Consider the following 17,979-nt stretch of genomic DNA (forward strand, 5'->3'; position numbering starts at 1 on the left):
TTTAGTATATTTCTAGTTACTTGTAAAAATGTTATCTACTTTTAGGCACATCATTTTACTTTTAGGCAATTTTTGTCTACTTTTAGCAAATTTCTGCCTACTTTTAAAAAATTATGCGCTCAAAACTATAGAAACTCAAAACAACTACTTTTAAGTTACTTTTAATTAATTTATATCTACTTTTAACAAATTTCTATTTACTTTTAGCAAATAGTAACAATAATGCACTATGAAATTTCTCATAAATTAACCAAAGTCACTTGATTACTCCGTAGCAACATTTTCAATAGAAAATAGTAGAGCAGAAGTACCAAAGCAACAATAATGCACTAAAAAATTACTCATAAATCAACTAAAGTCATTTGATTACTACGTAGCAACATTTTCAATAGCAAATAGCAAAGCAGAAGTACCAAAGCAACAATAATGCACTAAATAATTACTCATTAATTAACTATTATCAACAATTACTCCTAAATTAATCAAAACTATTTTAAATTAGTACCAATTGAAACCTAAATTACAACAAATTGAAACCTAAATTACAACAAATTTAAACCAAAATAATAATTAAATTAAACATAATTTGAACAAAAACAAACTAAATTGTGAAAATACCTGGTTTAGAAGAAATCAAACTTAAAAATACCCAAATTGAACTTCGAAGTACTCTGATTCAACTTCTAGTACTTCAAATTTAACATAATCAAGCAAAAAAAAAAAGACAAATATAAGTAAAAATTGCAACAAAAATAGCAAAAAAGAGTATGAACTTCGAAGGTTTAATATAATACCTAATATTCGTCAATTTTTGCCTATTTTCAAAATTTTTTGTTCCGAAAATGAAATATGTAGACAGTAGAAGTTATTATTGTGATTATGTAGCTAAATTGAGCAGATTTATGGATGGTTATGGTGGTTTTCGAAGCTTGGAGCAGTTGAAAATGGCGAAGAAGAGTAGAGAGAGAGGAGAGCGAAAATGACGGAGTAGAGAGAGAGAGAGAGGAGAGAGAAATTGCGCCTTAATTTGCGTGCTACATTTAATTTGTCTGAATCAATTTCGGCCATTAGATCACACGCCTCTTGTTTCTGATCTAGCGGTCTTGATTGGTTCTTAGTTCCTATTTGGCTTATATGTTTCTTTAGTTATATGTGTATATATATATATATTTGTTGGCTGATATCAGACATAATTTGGTTTATATATTTTTTTAGTTGGCTAATATATTTATTTTGTAAGCTGATATGTATATTTTAATCGTTGGTTTATTTTGTTGGCTTACCTGTTGCTTTTGTTTGCTGATACACTCATTTGTTGGTTGATACGCTTCATTTGTTGGCCGATAGGTTCCTTCTGTTGGCTTATATGTATCTTTTGTTAGCTGATATATCATTTTTTTTTTAGAAAAGGCAATTTTTATTTAATCAGCAAAAATAAAAAATACATAGAGGCTTTTGAGCCCCTAAACAGCTTAGCCTTAGCCTAGCCAGATCTCTAGCTCTAATTCTAGCTCTAATTCCAAACCATACAAAAAATGTGAAACAGAGATAGTAGATCAGCTTCGAATCAGGTCGGATGTGCTTTTTGACCCCTTTATTTGGAAAATAAATGCTGAACACTCGCCTTGGCATTTTAACGTCAAACACACAACCAAGTGCATCTACCACCACCGCCACCACAAAAATGTCGTCAACAAACGCCGCAAAATCATGGCTATCATCCCTTCGACGCTACATAAAGGCACCATGGCAGATCACAGGACCTTGCGCATCACCCGAGTATAAATCCGCCGTTCCAAAAGCGTCGGAGTATCGTCTCTTCTGCCCCGCCACCATCCCTCAACAAGCCATCGTTCCTTCCGCCAACCCTGAAACCGTCTTCGACATCAAGTACTTTCCTCGAGACCAGCGTCGCAATCGCCCCGCCATTCGTCGCACCATCCTCACGAAGGCTGATGTTCAGAAAACAATGGCGGAAAAGAGTTTCCAGCCTTCTGATTTTCCTATTCCTTATTTGACTAAAATTATTGAAGAAGATATGAATACTCATGGTGGTGGTTACCAGAAATAGGTATTGTTCTCTTTCTCTCTCTTTTGTGAATTTTGGATTTAGGGTTTTTAATTGATTTGTTTGGTGTTGTGGGTTGATTGAAAGTTTAATCTTTGGTCGGTTTATGAATAAGCAAGTGATTGATTGTTTGGTACTATACTGCATTGTCATTCTGCATATACTTGTTCAGATAGCGCGATTTGAGGTTGACTACTAGAATCTAATCTTTTGCCTCTTTTGTGAATTTTGGATTTAGGGTTTCTTGAATTGATTTGATTGGTGTTGTGGGTTGATTGAAAGTTTAATTTTTGATTTGTTTGTTTGTCAGCAAGTAATTGATTGCTTGGTGCAATACTGCATTGCAATTCTGCATATACTTGTTCTGATAATGCAATTTGAGGTTGACTACTAGAATCTAATCTTTTGATTCTTTTGTGAATTTTGGATTTAGGATTTTTTGAATTGATTTGTTTTGTTTTTGGGTTGATTTAAAGTTTAATCTTTGGTTTATTTATGAATAAGCAAGTAACAAGTAATTGATTGTGTGGTACAATACTGCATTGCCATTCTGCATATACTTGTTCTGATAACATGATTTGAGGTTGACTACTAGAATCTAATCTTTGGTATATGAATGAGCAAGTAATTGATTGTTTGTTACGATGATACATTGATAGTATATAGGATTCTGCCTACACTTGTTCCAATAGCGCGATTTGAGGTTAATTGCTTTCGTTTGGCATTGTTGTGGTTTTCTGTTTTTTGGTTTTTTGTTTTCTAAAAGTATATGATATGAGTCCCATAATGAATCAAAAATTATATAAACTTATTAAAATTATGATAATTTTGAAAACTGACAACAGAAAAGTGGAAACACCTTTTTCTTGTTTCTTGTTTTTGGTTTTTGGTTTTTGGTTTTTGGTTTTAAAAAAAACAGAAAACTGGAAACCAAAACTGATGCCAAACAACCCCTTAAGTTTTTAGTTTTTAGTCTTACAATTGTATTTTTGAGTGGTTTCTATGACGCAATTTGAGGTTCAATACTTGTTTTTTACAGTAGGATTTCTCGTATAATTGTTTGGGGAGAATTGTTTGAGGTTCAATTTTATCATGAATTTTGCCTTTACTTCTCTAGATAGTGTGATTTGAGGTTTCATACTTGTTTTTACTGTAGTGCTCCTCCTATATTTATATTTTGATAGGATTGAGGTTCAAATTTTATCTTAAATTTTGCCAAGACTTGTTTAGATGGTGTGATTTAAGGTTTAATACTTGTTTTTACAATAGGGTTCCTCCTATACTTGTTGGAGTAGTGTCATTTGAGGTTAAATACTTAATGTTTGATAGGATTATGCCTATATTTGTTCAGGTAGCATGATTTGAGGTTTGATGATTGTATTTACCATGATAAATTTCAAAGTGCTCCCTAACTGAGAATAATTTCTTTAGTTGGTGATTTATGAACATAGATTGCGAGTGCTAGGGTCTATTAGAAGATTCTCTTTGAGTATTGCCTAACCAATCACTTAATTTATGGAAGCTTAAGGATGTGCTGATTCTTTTAGTTGTTGGTCATACCTATCAAGTATTTATTAGCCACGAGGATATTTGTGAAGGCTTAATCTTGGGGTTCTTTTTTAATCTTGAATTGGGAGATTGATTATATCTCTTCAAAGGATCTTCTTTTCTTTTTTTTTTCCCCAATTCTGCAACTTTGGCAATCCTCCCTTGTCTCTAAAGTTTTTGACATTTAGCTTTCATCATTTGAGCTTTGCTTCCCCCCTTTCCCCTCCCAAAGTTAGAGGCATTTTGTTGTGAAATTGTTTCACCATTCTTTTTCTTTTGCACACCATGTCAAGATTGCTGTGTAGTATACTCTATATGCTGTCATGGGCATTGATGTTGACATTTTTTATAACTATAACAAAGCTAAGGAAACACAATGACTTGCTTTAAAATCCCAAAGTAGCTTGCATTTTGCTTTGCTGCTATAGATTCGTAAAGGGGTGTGTGTTTATGCCATGTTGTGCAAATTTTTTTGTGAGTCTTAAACTCTTAATACCCAATATCAGATTATCAGCTAATCAGCTGAGTAAATTGAACTGATTGGGTTTAGGACTCTAGGATCCATGTACTTAAGTTTGCAGTTTGTTTGTTCTTTGGATAATTTTTATTTGTGTTAGTGAAGCATTTTTAGTTTCAATTGGGAAATAGAATCTGTCCTTGGATTAATCTTGGATTATTGAAACTTGAGGATTAAATTGGAAGAGGATTTTTTTTTTTTTTTCAATTAGAATCATCTAATAGCCAACAGATTAAACCCTATTCTTGCTCACTAAGATCTATGGATTATTCCTCCAAGAGTGGGTGTGAGACTCTCCAACTGATTAAACTCTATTCTGTTATTGAATAATAGTGGGTGTGAGACTCTCCACTTTTCAACTTTTAGTAATGAGAAGATAAAGGTAATAATATGTAGTAAAAAATTGTGGGCCATTGGCATTTTCAGAAATGGGCAAACTAATTAGTATGGGATGATGAATAAAGATAATGAGCCTACTACTTTGTGATGAATGGAGTAGTTTTTAACATGTCTGAAATTGAAAATAGTTGAACTATTTTGGCCCATTCTGATGCAGAGGCTAGAAATTGTTTCCAATTGTGCCTTATGCTGATATACATTAAAGTTGAAACTGGTTCAAAATCTAATTCCCATAAAATAGCAAAGAAAACAGTATCCTAAACACACAAGCATTCCTTGCTTGGAGAGCAATCCCGAATTTATTGAAGCATGAGGGGCTACCTTGTTTAAAATAGTATTTACTTTCTACTTTGTTGCTACTCTAGGTTCTCTTTGGCCTTGTTTGGATCGGGATTAGTGAATATAGAGAGGGGGAGGGTTATGGGGGGAATTATTACTAGGGGACTAGTATAGGAAGTAAAATCCTTAAAACTAGGTTTGGCTTAGCATAGTATAAGCTTTATTGTGCAACTCTCAAGGCAAATCTGGATAACTAATAGCGGAGTCAATAACTCAATATGTAGACATTGAGTCTTTTTTATCCCTTGTGTTTGGACAATGTAATAATCTTTTTGTTTTTTTTTTTTTTAATTTGATTATTACTTTATAATTTTAAAAATAAATATTTTCTACGATAATAGTAATAATCCGACATCAAAGAAAATAATCCAAGCAAGAACTGGAATATTTGGAGAATCAAACAAAAAATCTAGTGTCCATAAAATATTGAAAATAAAAAACTAAAGCACAAACTATATCTGATTACAAAAGTCATGAAGGATTGTAGTTTCATACTTTCATGGAAGGAAGAAGGAGAAAGATAAAGTAAAGACGAGGAGAGAATAATGGAGGTTCCAAGTGATAACAGAAATTTCGTGAAAGAAACACAGAGAAGAGGAGAGTGGAATTGAACAGTTAACCTGACTGTTACTCTAGAAAGGGGCCTTGGTAATGTAAAATTGGCAATGAGTATAAGCCCACAATTGTCAAAAGGATCTACACTCATTCTTCCCAATGCATTTATTTTTTATTTTTTTAACAACTTCAGACAAATAACCTTTTTTGATGTGAGGGTTGAAGGAGAACAAGAAGCAGGAATATCTAAGTTCTTTTACAAATTTTTGAAATGGCTTCTTGTTTATATGCTTCTTCTTACATTTTTTGTGCTGCTTTTTTTCAGAACTCTCTCTGGGTTAGGCGGGCAGCTCTATCCTTCTTTTCGTGGCAATTTGAGCTTGCTGAGAAGCAGCTAAGCTTCTGGACAATTTTCTGTAATAATTTTGTTAAACTGGCAGTGATTATCGTTGTACTCTATTTTGTACGTGAAGAGATTGTAAATTCGTTACTGTTCGGTGATTATATTATGCATAAATAATCCTGTTATCTGGCTTTTGTTTGGTAAACCAACACTCCCCCTCTCCCGCAACACAGGAATACTCATTATCCTCTACACTCTGACCTCATTCTTTACCTTCACACAGGAATAGTCAGTACAGAGGTTTAGTTACCGGAATTGTAGACGTTTTCAGGGAGGCTTTTAGTGTCCACATCTCTCTCTCTCTCTCTCTCATCTCTCTCTCATCTCTCTCTCTCTGCTGCCTTGTAACATTTAGTCCAACAATGTCCAACCTATTTCCGTAGTATCATTTTCTGGCTTTGATCCTCTCCTGCACATCGTTCTCATAATCTCATCTAGGTATCATCAACCTATAAAAATGATGTCTTGCTTTAAATTTAATATCAAGATCTCATGATTAATATACTTAGTGCATCACATAAAACCTATAATTAGGTGGATTATTACATAGCAATCGAAGGTTGAGATTATTAAAAGAGAATAACCCAAAGTTGGGATCATTAAAAACGAACAACCCAAAGTTGAGATTATTAAAATCAAATTTTCATTTAATCCTTGAACCATGACATTATAGCATACAAGATTAATACACTTTGGGTGCATCACACAAAACCTAACTAGTTGACTACTATATAAAGATGAACAATCATCTTACATATTGTTCTTAGTAGTTTATGATGAGATGCAGCTTAAACTATATTATAAATTCTCTTTTGCTCAATCTGGGTACTGTTTTATTGCTCACTCCACCAGTTTACATGACTTGTTAGGACAGTTCATCTAAGGATTGTACAGTGCAGGTGATCTTTATATAGTGGTCACAGATTTCCTGCAATCGATATGCAGCTTTCTCAATATTCTTGCTTGTTTCATCCACCAATCATTAGTAATAATACTATTCAGCATAAATTTGACACAAAATAAAAATCAATGAATTCATCTGCTGGATTTCTGTACAATCGTACTGGTTTACAATCTACAAAAGAAAGATGAAATACCAGATCTTCACTACAGCATAGTACATACTGACATACACAGCACATATGAGATATGTTTACACTAAATTCATTTAAAAATCTGTACTATGTACTCGAGTGATCGGGCAAATACTTCAAATCCATTTCAACCTGGTGAATCGTCCATTGCATATTTTCCAGTTTCTGCAACAAGGTTTGGTCTTAGAAATCAAATTATCAAAGAGATAGCACAAGAAACTCCACAAAGATTAAAAAATACAGCAACCTTAACAATATCATGGTACTGCCTAGCTATGGTATCAAAGTGTGGATCAACTCCTTGGTACTCACGAAGCCGTGTCACCTGATACAATATACTCGTCATTAGAAACATTAGTCTAGAAAATCCTTGTGCTCTAATTTTATACAAATAACGCAGCTAAGAGCACAGAAAAATAGATAAATCAACAGGGAATGTAAAACTGAAAACAGCATAACATCACAAGATAGGTATCAGCAAACATACTGCTTTGTTGTATGCAGCTGAAGCCTCTTCTGTTGCCTCAACAAGGTAATTCCTGAGTAAAGAAGATCAATTTTATTATTCAAGTCCAAAAGGCAAATTTCATATAAAAAATTGTTACTGACATATCACCTGATTTTGTGGAGAGCTGGTATTGTTTCTTGAGTATAGGTTGCAACAAGAAGAATGTGCTCCAATACCCTAGCAAATGTGAGTCATTAGTTAGCAATAATATGGATATTACTCGTTGTAATAGCTCTAGTATAGTTTCCATTCTTTCTTCAGATACATTAGAAATCCCCCTTGTGAGGAGGGTTTCCTAATGTTTTCTCCTTTACCTTTACAATAATAGTATTAAAAAAATTGTAAAAAAAAAAAAAAAAAAAAAAAAAAGAAGAAGAAGAAGGCATATGAACTATGAAGCACATGAGAACTTATCTCATTAACCTTGTACCATTCTTTCCTACCACATGTTTACATAGCAACAAAGTCTAAGGGTTTTTTTATGACAAAAAAATAGAGCTCATAATTGAAAATGACACCCTTTTTATGAGTCACAAGCCCTATTTGCATTGTAGGGCCAGCACTCGTATTTTGGAATTGAAATCTGTGTACTCCCTTCCGTGTTTTAATAAGTGTTACACTTCCTTTTTTTTTGGTAAAAAACTACTTTTAAATATTATATCACTTTCATGGTCTCCACCTAAACCCACTACTACTTTTTTTATGATATACTTCCTCTCTCATTCATTACTTTTCAATAAAATACTAACCCCACTATCTTTCTTTTACAATTCTTTAATACTCCAACTACCCCACTTCTTATTTTATTTAAGTCAATTAAATTGCCTAAAACTATGTGCCGGTCAAACTGTAACACTTATTAAAACACGGAGGGAGTATGTAATCTATAACAAATCTACTTGTAAAACGCATGAAGGAGTTAAAGAAAAATCAATCCACAACAAGATTGATAAATGATTCAATGAAAAAAAAAATTAAAAACTTTGAACTTCCTTATACAATTAAAACAAAATATGCAATGGTTGCTTCTGCAATACACTGCTGATTTATGCACTGTATTTTATAGAATTAATCCTTACACAAATGTATATATTCCACTCCAAGAATCAAGAGCCTTAATTGTCAGAAAGAGCTTGGCTTCTTCAAATTCAACTCTATAACATAAAGTCATTCGAGTTACAGAAAAACTAATGCATGCCACGAGATACATTTCGGTCATATATATGTGATTTTATTCACTTTCATCATTTGAGTCAGTCAAAGCTATACTAAGTTTCGTAATTAAGAAAGAAGTATGCAACAATGCTTGACACTCTTGACAGTTGGCTTACCTCAGTTTAGCACCCATTGCCTCATGTCTCTTGATTTGCCAAGTTTTCTGCAGTTCATCCTACATAAAATTCAGAATCATTAACTGCCTCACTGCCTATATAAAATATAGGGCTTAGTCACATCAAAAGTACCCATCAGCCATATCAACATGGAAACTCACATATTTATGTTGATTTAGCAACTTCAAATCTTTGACAAGCTTAATAAGCACACCAAGTATTTGCTCTAAAACCTGAGAGGAGTAGAATATATTTAATTACGTATCTAATTTTATGTCAGGGAATTTGAAAAGATTTTTTTTTGTAAAAACAAGTATAATGATATTTGGTTATATAATTAATACCAATATACATATAACTGCTTACACACATTGTAGTATTCTGCAAATTTTCTATCAGCAGAGTAGAGATCCTCTTTCAAAGCTTCTTCGTCTTTTTCTATCTCTTCAATAATAATCTTTACCCTGATAAAAAGTAAATAGTATAAGACTCTGGGTGCAGTAAAAATTCAGATAGGGAACAGGGGGGGTAGTATAAATGGTGCACTTTAACGGTTTAACCTCTTTGGACTTAGGTGTGTGTGTGTGTGTGTGTGTGTGTGAGAGAGAGAGAGAGAGAGAGAGAGAGAGAGAGAGAGAGAAACCTTTCTGGAAGTCGTGAACTCAGATTCTGATGTCCTGATGAACCATCTGCAAAAATGACATACAAGGAGTATACTATAAAATGTATGCTTTTTTCATGCTTACATTGATCTTCATAAATTTCTGCTGTAGTTTACTCGCTGCACATACTAGTCCGCTTTGGTGATGTTAACATTGTAAGATCATTGAGCATCAATAATTATGGTAATCATTTCTAATCTAGTTGTAATTTTTTAAGTGTCAAGATTTAAAAGATTGAGAAGGACAATTTCACAAGATTGCCTTCAATGACTACTAGTACCAAATTTTCTAAACTGTCTAAAGCATGTGAAATTCTCAGAAAATTTTTGTTCCGTAAATAAAAAACATCCGAGGAGACATATACGGTACCCAGTGATTTGGAAAATTAAAATACTAATATCAATCAATCAAAGCCTTAATCCCATAAGTGGGGTCGGCTACATGAACCAAAATTGATTATAATAATAATAGTAACAAAATAAATACACAGTTTAGCAAACTAGCAATGCAACTTTAAATATTCCATTAAAGATTGATAGGCTACAAGATCTTCATATTAGACAAAACGCACCATCAACTGGTTACACAGGTTGACCTAAGATAAGTTCACATAATCAAATAAAGCCGGTATTATTCAGCATAAAATAGCAGCACTGCCCTAATCCATTTTATTAAATGGACCAAATGCAGTAAGGGTTCATATGTTAGATATTTCAATTTAAGTAAATGGTTGCCTCTAAAGGTGTCAATTCAGATGTCTGGATCGGGTTCGGTGAGGTTGAGTCGCAATGTTACTCGAACTCAAGTACCCATGTCTAAGAGTTAGTCTAGCCTGTTCAATGAATCAATGATACATTTCTGTGACTTTGGTCCAAAATAAAAGTCCAACGGTCCATAGTAGTTCCACACTCATTTTAGAGTGAGAAGTATCTATTTGACACAAGTACTATACTATAGATTGAAGAGTCCGAGTAACATAGTTGAGTCGTGTCGAGACTTATATTAAACTTGAGTCAAGTTAAATTATTGTGTCCATGCGAGTCGAAATCTAAACCGGATAATTTTTGGGTTGGTTTCATATCAGATCGATTGGGTCAGGTTTTGACACCTCTAATTGCCTCTACATGTTATGCTTTTATCAAATCTACATGTATAAAGAAGAATATAATCCCTTGTTCTTTTTATATCTTTCTAATTATAGTAGCAAGAAAAACAGGGGGTAAGTGGAAAGTGGGTAACATTTTTTACTTTTTTGGTAGAGAAAGTTGTACTCCCTCCGTCCCATGATTTCATGCCTATTTCTCAAAAAGCACGGTAATAAGGAGAATGGTGAAAGTAGGAGAATATTTTATTGGAAAGATAAAAAATAGAGAATATTGTATGGGAATAATAAAAAGTAGAGAATATTGTATGGAAAAAAAAAGAAAAAGTAATGATTTTTTGGGTATATGTGTATTTTATATGGGAAAGATAAAAAGTAAGTAATGATTATGCAATATATTTAGAAACAGACAAAACATTTTGGGACACCCAAAAAGGAATACAGGCACGAAATAATGGGATAGAGGGAGTATAGAGATATAATTATAATTATAAAATATTATAAAGTGGACCATGTGGTGGGGTAAGGAGATAAAGTGAGAGTTTTCTTATCCATAAAAGGAAAAAAGCAAAAGTATGAAGATAAAAAACAGACCATATCTAAATGGAAAGTGGGAATATAAAAGAGATCGGGGGAAAACAGTAAATTAAAACTTAAAAGTCTGGTGAAATAAGAAGCATTCATTGCTAATAGAATACAAGTCTCATTTTGCACACTTCATACCAAATGATGGTGCAAACATGCCAGTAGGTAAAATCCAGTTTTAGAGCATGGAGATGTAAAATGATGATGCCAACTAGGGATGGCAATTCTATCCAATCTGAATAGAGTTTAACCCAATTCAAGGAAGAAAGTCCAATTCGAGTCCAAAGAAAAAAAGTCAAAGCCAAATTTTATCAATATAGGAGTCGGACACTTTGAACTTGTGTAACATTTAACTAGTGCATTCTTCCAGGTATTGTTTTCTCCAATTTTGTTTACTTGTGATACATAGAAAGTCACCCCAATATCTCTCTTTTCCCTCCACAAATTTTCTCACTCTATTTTGAGTATTTTCCCATCTATCTACTTAGGCTCCTTTTTCCATCCTATGCCAAAATCTTTTTCCCAATTTTCCAATTCTAAGGAATTACATAATTTTGTTGACAACTTAATGCCTTAATGCCTTCAGCTTTCTTTCCTCTTAAATCTCTCTTGGGCATATTTCATAAATTAAAATAACATTTTATGTATTACCTTTAGTGATTTTTATTTATTTTATTATTTTTTTTTTTTATCATATTCGAACAGTAGATATGTAGTTTAAAAAGACTTTGAAAAGGATGAGTGGAGTAGAAACGTAAGAGAGTGTTTAAACACGTGGGTGGGTATAAGACAACGTCGAAAAGAGAATGTAAAAAAATGGGTGGGTGAAAGATAAAGTAAGACAGTGAGTGGAAAGTGTAAATATTGTGAGGGTAAGAAGAGGGGTATAATGGTATAGGGAGTATGCAAAAATGGAGTAGGAAAAACAAAAATAAAAACAAAAAGTGAGTTAAAAAAAAAAAAAAAATCAAAGCCTTAATGCCAAATATAGGGTCGGTTATATGAACCAAGATTACTTGTCAATGTAATATGCGCTTGCAAACCCCTATTATTCATGTCCTTTACTCTTTCCATCCAAGTCATCTTTGCTCTTCCTCAACCTCTTTTGAAACCACCTTCCAACTCTCTACTTTCCTTAGTGAGTCTTTTGATCTCCATAAGATATGCACAAACTATCATAATTGGTTCTCCTTTATCTTATCCTCAATGTCCACACTCCAATTTTCCGCCTAATATCTCTACATCTAATTCTTTACGGCATTCCCAACATCAATCTCTACACACACACACTCAACATACACATCTCTTCTACTCTCATCTTCCTAATATGATCGTTCTCGAATGGATTCTGACCCATGCAACAACACTAGTGCGATAGCTGCCCAAAAAATGGTTCCCCTTAACTTTAAATGTATGCTACAATCACACAATACTCTAGTTGTTGCTCTCCATTTGAAACGATTGGATTTAATCCTACACTTTTTTTTTTTATCAAAATCCCCATTTTTCAGCAAAATTGATACAAAGCACTTAAACAATCGCTCATAGGCACCTCATTTCCATTTAATATTAGTAATAAACATTTTTACACCCAAGTCCGCTATTTTTGACCAATGTGACATGAAGAGAATACTAACACAATCAAATAATATCCCAAAATCAAAAACAAGGGATATAATACAAGGGGTGTTTAGTACATCATAGGACTTGAGGGTGGGATTGGGAGTTTTAATCCCAATTGAATTAAATCCCTTGTTTGTTTGATGAGATTAAAAAAAATAAAAATAAAAAATAAAAATAAAAATAAAAAAAATAATTAAATTTTTTTTTTAAAAAAATAAGGGATAGGAATTGGGAATAGAAGGGGTCAATTTCCACCATTTTATTACCTAGGGAGGGTAGGTATAGATTGATAAGAATTGTAAAAAATATAAAATGACAATTTTGCAATTAATGAAAAGAAAGGAGGAGGAATGTTAAGGTTTTGTAAATTTGATACTTATTCCCAATAAATTCCCATCTACTACTTAAACAAGGTATTGGCATACTTTTCATATCTTCACAACCGGCATTTTTCAATCTCTATCCCAACCGTTAATCCCCAAACTCCCATTCCCAACTTCCAAGCGCCCTACAGATGCCAAATTTAGCTCAAATTAATTTTCACGGTCTTGATAAAAAAAATCAAGAAATCGAGCCGTGAGCCCCTGATATTTCACAAAATCGGATACTAAATTTCTAAATACATTAGAGAAGGGATAATAAAAGTAGAGGGGACAAGGCCTCCCAAATTCCATACTACAACAATGGCAGTGTTAGTGAGAGTGACGGGTGGCCTCGAAGGTAGTAGACCTATTTGTAGGCCAATAACCACGTGGTGGCTAGGGAGATAATGATAGCAATCCCAACACCCTCCTCCCCCTCATTTACCACTGCCCCTTACTCATCCTTTCTTTTGATTTTTTCCTAGTTTAGGGTATTGAGACCAAATGCTTCAACAGCTAGGGCACATATGGAGTAATTTGGAAGCAATTTAAGTGGGTTTAATGTTGAAAGAATTTTTGGTAATGCTGGAAACTTGAATGGTAGGACTTAGGAAATGAAGTCATAAAGGTTTAAATGGAGCTTTGTAGCTGCCATGGGAGGAGAGAGGGAGAAGGTATTGAACCCCACCCCCTTTTGTTTTTTTAAATTACTTAAACAGATGTTCACCAAAGTTTGTTCAAGAATAACTAAGGGTCACTTCAGAAAATTTTCCATCATATAAAATTTACAAAATAGAGGAAGATGTGGAATATGAATATTTCCGAAGTAAATCTCAAGTAGACTCAAGTAGAAAATCAGAAACTCACCAACATTATCCATTACAATAGCATCAGCAACTTGATCACATTTGACTGTCAAACGAGCCTCGATCTCACGAAAGAGTGACATCTGATACTCTGCCATACCCTACAATTGCAACAAGAGTAGAAGACAACAATAAAGCACACGTATATAAGCATTTGAGAAGTGGATCAAAGAAATAATGTCCAACATACCACGGATAAAGGAACCTGGTTTAGCTGAGTCTGCCATAAATAATTTGAAGTGATTCCCAAATAACGATTTGGAACTCCACCAATACCAGGATCACTCGTATCAGTCGCATTAGAAGGTGCAACATTTGCAATTGTACTAGGGGTACTAGTAGCATAATTAGTTGAAGTAGTGCTTGAGCTCATCGTCAAATTTGTGCTATTACTATCAAGAGAGCTTCTCGACATGATACTCCATTTCTCAATATCCTCTTCATGAATCTCACCATCTTTGGAGATATGAGGAAGTCTCAACTTTTGAGCTGCCTCAGCAACAACAAGTCGATGCTCCAGAGTCTCATAAACCTGTTATTTAAACAAAAATCTTAATATCTATACATAATTCTAATTTCCAAGTACTGTACTTAACAAAACAAATACTATACATAATTATCAATTTACTACGAAAAGAACAGGACACAAATTGCCCTCACACTCGCTGAATACTCTGTAACATTTAAAAGAGAGTACCAATGTACCTTCTCAGTTCTAAAAATTATCATCCTCATGGCACATAACTAACATAAGCCCCTCATACAAAAAAGTGCACAGAACATAGAATTGGCATGACAAAATGAAAATGCAATCATATATGAGATCACACATTAAAACCGAAAAATCGAAAATCGACCTGAGGAGAGTTTTTCAGACCAAGCTGCGGGTATAGACTCTGCACATCACGAATCCCACCAGGATTAGCAACAGATAGCGCCTGCTGATATTCTTCAACCATAGTGATTGCTTCACAATAAATTGCCTATAAAATTAACAAATTCCCATCAAAATAAACAGCAGATTCAACCACATTCTTAATTAAATAACCCTAATTTCTTACAAATCAACAAATTAAAAAAAAAATACCATTGCTTCCAGATACCGCAATCTTTCCCTACACATCTCCTCTCTAGCCTGCAATAATTACACTAAATCAACAATCCCACAAACATAAACAGCAAATTCAACAAAAATTAATTGAAATGATGAATTAAAAAGGGGAAAATTTACGAGTTGAAGATCGTAATAAGCAGATTTAGAGACAAGGGAGCCATCAGAAGCTAAGCAATGTCTCTCTAATTGATCGACGAGTTGGGTTACATCAGCAGATAGATTTTGTTGTTGTAAACCCTTCACCATTTTTGTTCAACAAACAACAATCTGATGGAGTTTTTTGGCTCCCTTTTTGTTCAACAGCAATTAGTGGGTCACTTTTTTGGGTTCGGTTTTGATTTCAAAAACTGGTTTGGTTTTCTGCATTTTGAATTTAGGATGTAATTAAAGGTTTAACAGAAATGTTTTCACTACATTCCGAGCTTGCCCATGTTGATCTCCGAAGGGTAAATTCGTCTTTTTACGTGTAAAAGTAAGGGTATTTATGTCAACATTTTTTGGATGAATTTCTACTGTTATATAGACGTTAAGTGGACATAACTAACCATGGTTAGTTGTTGTCAGCCTCACACCTTCCCAAACCCAAGAGCACTAACACGTAAGCATTATTCTTCTTCAGTTTGACTATTCTTCAATTCAGCTTTTACAGAAAAAAAAAAAATTTAAAAATCACCATCATCTTCCTCCTCACTCCATCTCCATGATTAATCCATGGTTTCCTTTCCTCCTTCCTTCACATTCCCGACCCTGCTAGCACCTTCATCTTCTTCCTCCCTCTCTGATCCCAAAACACCTTAATCTTCTTCGTTTTCTTAATTTTGCCGCCAAAAACAACGAAAACCCTATGTCAAAATGCATTAATTAAGGGAAAGGTGTTTTCGCAACCACCGCTTGACAGATCTAGCAACCCATTTTCATGAACTTTGTGAGCTTTCCTTTTCTGTTTCTCTCTCATGTCTCTTTCCATTGAGGAGGAAATGTTAGACTAATATAGTATATTCATACTACTATACTAGTGTCACAATGTTCAATATATGGAAATGTTATACCATGGGTTAAAGCCCTTGGTTTTGACGTTAATGTTGGGAAAACGACTTTATCACCGTTACTGGAAGCTGACAGAGTTGGGGCCCAGAACTCGTGTTTCATTGGATCTTTGTAAAAACCAATGCAATTTAATTACAAATATGCCACGAGATAAACCATGCTTGTTTATCACCGAGATCAACTAGAATTTTCTCCTACATTCCCCCTTTTTAAAAAAAAAGGGTTTTTCTAAGCTGTACCCCTAAGGTATTCGAGTTTCTAAGGTGTACCCATGCTTTTTCAAGTTTCTAAACTGTGCCCTTCAACTCCTTATCAATACTAAAATGTACCCTTATTAGTTGTATAAAAGTTATTTGAGAGTGTGATTTCGTGGCACCAGTTTTCATTATTAGGGTTGCGGTGGCAAAGATTTCTTTCTCCTACCATTTCCTTACCTTTTTATCATCTTTCTATTAAATTTATAGTTAACTTTAGGTGACGTGGAATTCCCAAGGAGGGTACCATTCAGTAATGGTAGTGAGTTGAGAGGCACAACTTAGAAACATGAAAAAGCTTGGGTACACCTTAGAAACTCGAATACCTTAGGGGTATAGCTTAGAAAAACCCAAAAAATAGTAAAAATTAGAAATAATTAAAAATAATAATCTCAACTTTCACAAATTTTGCTAGAATAATCCCAATTTTAAATTATTCTAGAATAATCCGAACTTTGAAACCGTTGATTTTCTTCAATTCCAAACCGGTGAGTAAAGTATAAGATTAGTCCTTTATGTTTGGGTTTGTTTGGATTTAGTCCCTATAGTTTCAAATGGTTGAATTTAGTCCCTCAACCACGACTAAGGATGGTCCAATTGCTGAGTGTACCAAACTTGAGGGAAACGTTTGCTTATTTGGCAGTTGAACACCAAACATGAGGGAAACGTTTGATGACTTGGCTTTCAAACGTGAAACCTTAGGGACCTACAGCAATGACGTGGCGAAGAATATCAATATTAGGGAAGCTTCTTCTGTACGCTTCAGTAAAACAATTAACATTAAGGGTAAGTGGGACACGTGGACCAATCACAAGCTGCTGAAGGTTACTTAAATTGATTTAGAATTAACCTTAGTAAGGTTTAACTGAGGTTACATTCGTGGGAAAGCATGCTAAATGAGTTATCCATAGTTAATTCAGTATTAAAAAAAAAATCATTTCTCAACAAAAAGGTTGGCGCCCTTTCATCTCCTTTCCCCCTGTTTCAAAAGAGAAGCACTCCATTTTTAAAGCTTCGAAGAAGGCGAATCAGCACTTTGATTGTCATTTTGGGGTGGATTTGAAGTATTCTGCAAGGTACATTTCTTAGTCTCTAAGTGTGGTTCTTTTGTTTTTTTTGAAATTGTGATGATCATTATATGGGTATTCTTAGTAGTCAAATATGTTGATTTTGGTTTATAATTAAGTTGTTTTGTTTGTGTTTTGTTAATAGATGATATAAATGAAATTGAATTTATGACTTTGATGTTGAATTGAAACCCTAGAAAATCCGTTTAAGTTGTGTAAATAATAGGCGGTGTTTGAATTGTTTGTATAGTCACTCACACCTGGTTTTTATTACTTAGGATTACCCATGGCCGAACTTCATGAACTTCACCCACTGTTGTCCTTATCTGACGTGTTGGTTGTGGAAGTGTTCTCTCGTCTGAGAGACCCTAAGGACAATGAGTGTATAACTAGCGTGTGCAGGGGTTGGAGAAGGATTGCACGACATGGCCTTAATGAAACCCACCTTATGTTGTCCATGGAGGAGATAATGTGCAGGAATGTGTTTCCAAGACTTAATAACTGGGCTGGGAAGCAAGTGAAGCTGGTGTGTAAG

General features: G+C 34.0%; 2 protein-coding genes across 2 annotated transcripts; one reads left to right on the top strand and one right to left on the bottom strand.

Annotated features, from left to right (window-relative positions):
* Positions 1 to 1,609: 1,609 nt before the first annotated feature.
* Positions 1,610 to 5,960, top strand: LOC110730679. Its single transcript, XM_021910498.1, has 2 exons — positions 1,610 to 2,071; positions 5,752 to 5,960. The coding sequence occupies exon 1, from the start codon at positions 1,610 to 1,612 to the stop codon at positions 2,069 to 2,071; it is 462 nt and encodes a 153-aa protein (XP_021766190.1). The 3' UTR covers positions 5,752 to 5,960.
* Positions 5,961 to 6,837: 877 nt separating this feature from the next.
* Positions 6,838 to 15,469, bottom strand: LOC110730680 (AUGMIN subunit 4-like). The gene is made up of 13 exons (XM_021910499.1): positions 15,194 to 15,469; positions 15,050 to 15,097; positions 14,820 to 14,945; positions 14,153 to 14,494; positions 13,964 to 14,063; positions 9,406 to 9,451; positions 9,133 to 9,226; positions 8,924 to 8,995; positions 8,763 to 8,821; positions 7,540 to 7,608; positions 7,411 to 7,462; positions 7,171 to 7,248; positions 6,838 to 7,088 (listed from the first exon to the last, which is right to left on the bottom strand). The coding sequence occupies exons 1-13, from the start codon at positions 15,320 to 15,322 to the stop codon at positions 7,011 to 7,013; spliced, it is 1,293 nt and encodes a 430-aa protein (XP_021766191.1). The 5' UTR covers positions 15,323 to 15,469; the 3' UTR covers positions 6,838 to 7,010.
* Between the last annotated feature and the right edge of the window lie 2,510 nt (positions 15,470 to 17,979).

This window comes from Chenopodium quinoa, unplaced genomic scaffold (genome assembly GCF_001683475.1).
Source record: "Chenopodium quinoa cultivar QQ74 unplaced genomic scaffold, ASM168347v1, whole genome shotgun sequence".
Classification (NCBI taxonomy): domain Eukaryota; kingdom Viridiplantae; phylum Streptophyta; class Magnoliopsida; order Caryophyllales; family Amaranthaceae; genus Chenopodium; species Chenopodium quinoa.

Bases quoted from the DNA above. Each gene is read 5' to 3' on its own strand.
- LOC110730679 (XM_021910498.1), top strand. From the start codon at position 1,610: ATGCTGAACACTCGCCTTGGCATTTTAACGTCAAACACACAACCAAGT.
- LOC110730680 (XM_021910499.1), bottom strand. From the start codon at position 15,322: ATGGTGAAGGGTTTACAACAACAAAATCTATCTGCTGATGTAACCCAA. The intron at 15,098-15,193 runs GTAAATTTTCCC...TAATTATTGCAG, and splicing joins CTTATTACGATCTTCAACTC to GCTAGAGAGGAGATGTGTAG. The intron at 14,495-14,819 runs GTCGATTTTCGA...TTTAAATAACAG, and splicing joins GTCTGAAAAACTCTCCTCAG to GTTTATGAGACTCTGGAGCA.